At 38.6% G+C, this 7117-nt stretch overlaps 1 protein-coding gene and 1 long non-coding RNA gene across 2 annotated transcripts; both read right to left on the reverse strand.

Moving 5' to 3' along the window:
- Positions 1–1501: 1501 nt before the first annotated feature.
- LOC149138118 (uncharacterized) lies at positions 1502–2191 on the reverse strand. The gene has a single exon (XM_089450256.1). The coding sequence runs from the start codon at positions 2189–2191 to the stop codon at positions 1502–1504; it is 690 nt and encodes a 229-aa protein (XP_089306382.1).
- Positions 2192–5010: 2819 nt separating this feature from the next.
- Positions 5011–5606, reverse strand: LOC149138119 (uncharacterized). Its single transcript, XR_016265205.1, has 2 exons — positions 5154–5606; positions 5011–5049 (listed from the first exon to the last, which is right to left on the reverse strand). It is a non-coding gene; the product is annotated as an uncharacterized LOC149138119 (long non-coding RNA).
- Between the last annotated feature and the right edge of the window lie 1511 nt (positions 5607–7117).

Consider the following 7117-nt stretch of genomic DNA (forward strand, 5'->3'; position numbering starts at 1 on the left):
GCAGAAGACTTCAGCTTCTTGCCAGTTTTGGAAGAGTTCCAGGAACACGATTGAGAACACTTCCTCTAGCAGAAGACTCCAACTTCTTGCCAGTTTTGGAAGAGTTCCAGGAATTGCATTAAGCATTCCAGTTGTTTTGGTCATCCTTAAACCATCACAGGTTGAGACTTCCCTTTTCAGGTTGAAGTTTTACCTTTTATGCGGGGTGAGACCTCCCTTTTATGGTTGAAGGTTTCCCTCTTTAAAACAATAGGATCACTTCCTCTAACAGAAAACTTCAATTTCTTGCCAGTTTTGGAAGAGTTCCGGGAACTGCACTAAGCGTTCCAGTGTTGGTGGTCATCCTCAAACCACTACCCTTTATACCAACATTTCATAGAGCACATTCAGCCTAGTGCTGCCATGCATTTTTTGCACATTTTGTATTACAGCTCTCTTCTGGGACTCATACATAACCCTTCGGATTAAGGGGGGGAATGTTGGACACCTAATCCTAAATGGGTTAGTGTGGAAGCCGAATAGACTAAGCAGTCCAAGAGACCTTGGGATCTGAAACCCAAGAGTCATATAATGTACTATAAATGTATATCTCCTGTTAATAAAAAAATGTACTCACATGATTTATCTTTCCTATTCTATGTTTCCCATGTGTGTTTAACAATTACCCATCACAAGAGGGCCTGTCTGCTACAAGAATAGCAGGAAAAGATCACTGCTAAACCTTGGATAGCCCATTTATGAAAAATCAAAATTGTTGTGTTCATTTTCAAGGCCTACAAAATGATAAACTTGGGATGTAGCTCATATATAGCCAAATGTGAAGTAATTTGACCTTTGCAATAGCTAGTCCTGGATGACCTCCTCTGTGTAGGTTACCATGTTTAAGATCCACAAAGGAAGGCACAAACCCAAGGTAATCTCACTCCATATGCTGACAACACTTTCTTTTACCAGGGCTTCATCATGAGCTACTGCTTTGGAAACCAAATACTACCCTCTGCCACCAATGTTTTTTTCAAAAGAAAAAAATGGAACCTTCATTCATTAAAATGTGAAATTTTTACATTGACATGGCACTATAATCCCCTAAAACTGATCAATAAGCATATATCATGTATTCACCGATATCCAGAAAGGACAGAAAAGTACAAAGGACACAATCTCTGTCTCACTTCAAGTGCACATAACTAGACCAGAGTAGAAAGCACAGAGGCAGCACTGAAAGAAAATATGATCCAGAAACAGGCTGTGGGAAAAAACCAGATCCCAGAAAGGCCAGAAAAGTACAGAGGACACAATCTCTGTGTCACTTCAAGATGAACATGCCTAGACCTGTGTAGAAAGCACAGAGGCAGCACTGAAAGAAAATATGGTCCAGAAACCAGGCAGTGGGAAAAATACCAATCCCAGCAAAGGGAATAATCCTCAAAATATATAGTCATTTGTGGGACAAGTACAAAAAAGAAAACCAGGGAAGCCAGCAATCAGAAAAACATCAAAATTAGATCATAAAATAATCCTGAGTCCACCCCCTGCCATCAACCTCCGGATCAAAGACCATGAAGCCAAGAACTCGTTTAGAGAGAGCATCGGCCACAGAGTTTTGCTCCCTGTATACATGCTGAAAGGAGACAACAGAGAAGGATGCCAGAAGATCTCGGTTCTGTTGCATCCAGTTGCAAAGAGAGGAAAGCTCCAGCAAATTTTTCCCCTGTATCCAATTGATCAATGTCAGCGAGTCACCCACTATCAGAATGTTGTCAATTCCCAGCCATGATGAAACTTGCAGAGCACCCCATAATGCAATCAGTTCCACTCTGCAGTTGTCCCCATCACCTCCATGCCAATAAAAATGGTATCGAGTTGTGGGATCAACAGAAAGGTAAACCCCACAGCCACATTTGCCATCAGAAGCAGCTCCATCGAAATGGCAGATGGGGAAGATGTTGTCTAGGTCAACCAGTGAGATAGACCTTCCAGAATCCAAGTGAAAACATGGACCGATTTCTTGGTAATATGCTACGATACTCAGGGCCACGACCTGGACCAAAGGTTGTTTGTCTTCGAAAATAAGCCTGTTCCTAGTGCGCCAAATGCCCCATAGAACATATAGAGGGACTGTCCTGTATGCCTTGGCATGTAGTGACCAAGAAGAGAAACAGTCCAAAATCGATTCAAAGTCACAGGGCATAAAGACGCCAAGGAGAAAGGAGACCTTCGTCCAAATAGCCGCAGCAAAGGAACATTTTATAAAAAGATGAGTGCAGTCCTCCGTATCCAACCCACACAAGGGACATCTGCCAGGGCCCATGAAACCCTTCTTGATCAGCCAGTCCCATGTCAAAATATGGTTATGCATAGCCAGCCATGAGAAACACTTGATCTTTAGTGGAGCGTCCCACTTCCACCATATCACAGTAGCCTCAGCAAAGGTCTATGCCACCAATGCTATCTCTAGTGATCTCAATGTCTGTACACCTGCTCCCTTAAATACCCCAATTTTATGCAGAACAAAATTATGGGTAACATGACCCCATATCCACATGTCACTGGGATTGATGGATGCTCATGCAAGGTACCAATTGACTATATTGCTTAGTATGTCATATTATATGGTTTCCTCCCAAGTTTCGAATATGAAATATGCCAAGGAGGATGGAATGTAATGTAACTAGGCACGATAAGGTTGGATATCTAGGAAGATACTCAAGGGGATAATGAATATTTAATTATACAGTGGGCCTATCACATTATTATGGCCACATTATATTTATTATCCCCTTGGGTATCTTCCCAGATATCCAACAATATCCTGCCTATATATAAAATAAGGGGTAGTTGGCACAAGACCCCTATGAACACTTGTGAGAAAGTATAAATAAATTAATATCATTGTATTGGGTATATGTGTCAATTTGAATTGTTTTGTAGTAAGCATGGCTTGTGGAATAATTTCTTTCATAAAGAGTATTTGATGGTGTCACCCTACTTTGAGAGTTCATCTCTCTCTCTCACTCACATTGCACTGGGTATATGTGTGGATTGAATTGTTTTGTAGCAAGCATGGCTTGTGGATAATTTCTTTCATAAAGAGTATTTGATGGTGCTGCCCTACTTTTGAGAGTTCTTCCGCCTATATCCTTAGTGTTGTTCATGGTGAATGTTTTGGATACCTTTGGTATTTGTGGGTTTATTAAGTTAATGGGTATATTCTCTTTTATACCATTGAAATTTGACCACACCTGATGAACCTCAAACATTTGTTCTCATTTTGCATCTATGCTAATTCAGCCTAAAACTAGATCACTAAATGTTGTGGCCAAGTCCTCCCTGTACCCATTACATTAGATATCACCATCTTGGGTGTTTAGCTCCCTCAGCATATTAGAAATAAAGTTTTGTTCCTTATCTGAAAAGTATGGAATTCGTCACATGTTCAATTAACCCAATCTATACAGTACCCTCCTTAGGTTGGCAGTTCACATATTTGTCCTACTCTCCATCTGCAAGTTAGTGTGCAAGCCCAAAAAGTAGAGTTGGAAATGGGAGCACCTGCATCAGTTGCTCGAGTGATGGTAGGGTTCTCCTTGCACCATGGAGACTGAGCATTTTGTTGACACTCTGGTAATATTCATATACTCTAGGCAGAGGCAACATTCTGAAGGAAAGCCAAGGCATTAATCTGGCAGTGCTGTTTAGAAAAGGCAAAAGCAACATTATGGCTGTCCACACAATCCTTCCCCGCAGCCTTTCAATGACAAGTTCCCAACTCTCACCCTAGCTATCTCACAAAAACAGAAGCCACCTGAGAATAGTGGATAGAGAAACACTATTCTGGATGCCAGGCTAGCCAATGATGGATGGGACCATCCCAAAACAACAAGGACAATCCTCCTTGGACAGCTTAATTGATTTTCATGGATTTGTGTGGTCAGTTTTTTGTGGCTTAATGGCAAAATTTTATCTTTATGTTCTTATGCCAAGTGACTTTTGAAGAAGGTAATTTTTAATGTTGTGTGCCCAAGTGGCAATTTTGATAGGTTTTGTGCTCTTGGGCAGTTTTGGTAGCATTTAAGGATTCTTGTAGCAGCCATATAACCCCATTTTTTGTAAAAATGTGCAACATGTACATATTTGATCGCATCAAGAGTTAAAAGAAGCATTTTATACAAACATCAGAAATTAAGGATGTTAGGTTTTTTAAGATTTCGTTTGCATGGTTGAACAGCTCAATTATGAAATGTAATGGACTGCCTGCATGTGTCGAGAGAGAAGTATTGGTAGATAGATAGATCTGCCCACCTTAGCTGGATTGTACCTAAAACAGTACAGCGACGGAGATGATATGTCCTTGTCTTCCATCTTGAAGTTATTATTTATCCAAAATAATTGGTCAATGCAGGAAAAAGCTAAAATTTTGGAATGTTGACCATTGGAAATTCAAAATAAATTATTTCATATAAACGAAAGTAAAAAAACCAATGCCCGACCTGGATGCCCTGACGCCTGTCTCAGTGACTCCTCTGCTGATGATCGAATCTCCTGATTAGTGTCAAGAGTTGCATTCAGACAGTTCAGCAGCCATAACTGATCTCCATCAACTCCACTTGAGCAATCCATCGTGGCATAAAACCTCTTTGTTGATCGTTTAAACCTTATCAGCACAAAATGCATATGCAATTAAAAACAATGCCACTCATCAAGACTCAACGCCTACGTTCATTCAAAGAAACCTTTTCGTCGGCTATATTTAACAGAAACGAGTTGATGGCCTCAGAAACCACCCAAAACGACTGTTTTTAAATCTAATCGAATGATAATCAGCAAACCCAAAACTATTCGTTTTGAAATCTAATCGAATGATAATCAGCAGACCCAAAACTTTAGAGTTTATTCAAACTTAATATAACATCGATTCCCACTAGCTTTGACATCAACAAAGCATTTGACAGAAATGAGGAGATGAGCTCAAAAAATACCCAAAATCGATGTTTCAAACTGATCAATGGATAAGCAGCCAACACGAAGCTTTAAACCCAAATCCAGCTGCTGCTACACACGCAACATCGCGTAAAGTTTGAGCATCAAATTTCTGTTCTGAACAGACATTTATTGGGATTTCATTAAATGACTGTGTGGGTTTGACACTCAACTTGATTGGAGGCGGTTAGCAACCAAGTGAATGCAAGCACTGTTATGTTAATGGATGGAATCCAATAGACTGCTACTCAAAAGAAGAAAAGCCAGGTGAGGGAAACCTTGTGCTCGGCGGGGAATAGTCACGATTAATATTGATGTGGTGGGGACAAACTTGTGTTGTCTGCTACTTTCCCGCTCGTGTCGGCCCTCGGATTATTACAAAGCATTTCTTACTTTTTAGAAAATGGTGGTTGATTAATTGAGGGAAACTTGGAGTAGTTTATGTTAGGGTTGGGATATTTCATTTTGAGTGGGCAGGCGCAATTTGGTAGTTACTTAGTCGTCCCTAAAACCCTGAACACGCAAACCTTCACCTCCCACCACAGATTTTTAATTTTCCTCGTGTATGATGTTCGTATGTACTGTGTCTTCCATGCCAATTAGTTTTCTTGGGTGTGAAGGTTTGTGTTCGGTTGCTAATTTGTGTACTTTTCATAATTTTTGTTTCAAAATGTTGGTGCGAGATGGGTTTTATGGGATGATTTGAGTATTAAACATATTATACAATTAATTTTAGAAATGGATATTTCATAATGTTGAAAACAGAAGGCTTCCATGTATTTATAATAAAGAAGACAACTTTAAATAAATGGTTCATACGAGAGATTGCTCGTCGAGGTTTGGCAAATGGGTTGGACAAGCTAACTACACCATGGAGAAAAATCTCATAGTCAAGTGCACTTAATGTAGAATATTTCTAAGATATATGACATTCTTAAGAAAACTTAGATATGAAGTGCAAGTCTCGAGGTGAAAATTGAAGCTATATTTTTCATTTCATTAGTTTTAATCCCACCTCTTAACCTATGTGGGGATCACATCATGCAATGAGTGTCGAGTGGACTATTCATTCCAATGCTTTTAGAGACCTAAAGAAGGTGTCCAACGAAGGTCCATGATTTTATGGTATGTGAACGTATTCAACTTCCCAATACATATTCAAACTTCCAAAGGAAGTAGATCTCGCTTGAGGTATGTTTGATAGTTATTATTAATTAAGGAGTAAAATGTTAAGAGATGGGTGAATTGTGAGTTCTATTTCATTTAAGCATGAAGGAAACAATTCATATGCAGATAGCACCATAGTATAAACATCATCAAGATATCACATAATAATGCAAAGATATTGAGAACATTCATACAATCCCATTATATTACTTAATAAATGGATTATATCTAAGCAGTATGCTTTATGATATTAAGATATATTCTAAGCCTTGTATGGTGATATCAATTTGAATTTGTGCAAAATATTTTGGAAAAATGGATTTTAATAAAAAGAAGGAAGGAGGATTCTCTAATATAGGTAGTAAAATATGGAAGTGTGGATAATTAAAACTGTAAGGGACTATTCAAGGAAAAGATATTATCCTTGATATTTGTCCATATAAGATGATAATTATATTGATGTCAATTGGGCAAATTAACTATTATTTCCATGGTCAAGTATATTTGTAGAGTAGCCCACGGGGCGTAGAATAGACGGTGATGGAATGTATTGTTAAGGCACTTCATAATGTGAAGGTCATTGGTTTGAAACTTCGAGGGCAAAAATCCAACCATGTTAAAGGTTGATGTGACCCAGGTCGAGTGCGCTCCCCAAATGATTTTGACGGTTTAGATGGCCTTCAGTCGCGGTTTATCAAGCCAAAGTTTAAGCGTGCAGTCATCTCGGGACTCACACAACTTAGCAAATCAAAAAAAAAAAATATTTGGAAAGTAAAACATTTATGGCAATGAACAATTTGAAATTTAGGACTAACTACTATCATAGATATAATAAATACCTATCTAAATAAATAAATTAAATAAGTATTAATTAATTTACTATTTATAAGCCGACTACTAATGAAGACAACAACAATATTTTTCAAATAACTATTAATAAGCTCCGTATTTTTCTTGCTCTCTCTTCTCA

Source organism: Pinus tabuliformis, chromosome X (assembly GCF_031772625.1).
Source record: "Pinus tabuliformis cultivar Carrire ecotype Pingquan chromosome X, CPIR1, whole genome shotgun sequence".
Taxonomy (NCBI): domain Eukaryota; kingdom Viridiplantae; phylum Streptophyta; class Pinopsida; order Pinales; family Pinaceae; genus Pinus; species Pinus tabuliformis.

Coding starts and splice junctions, on each gene's coding strand:
- LOC149138118 (XM_089450256.1), bottom strand. CDS start 2,191: ATGCCCTGTGACTTTGAATCGATTTTGGACTGTTTCTCTTCTTGGTCA.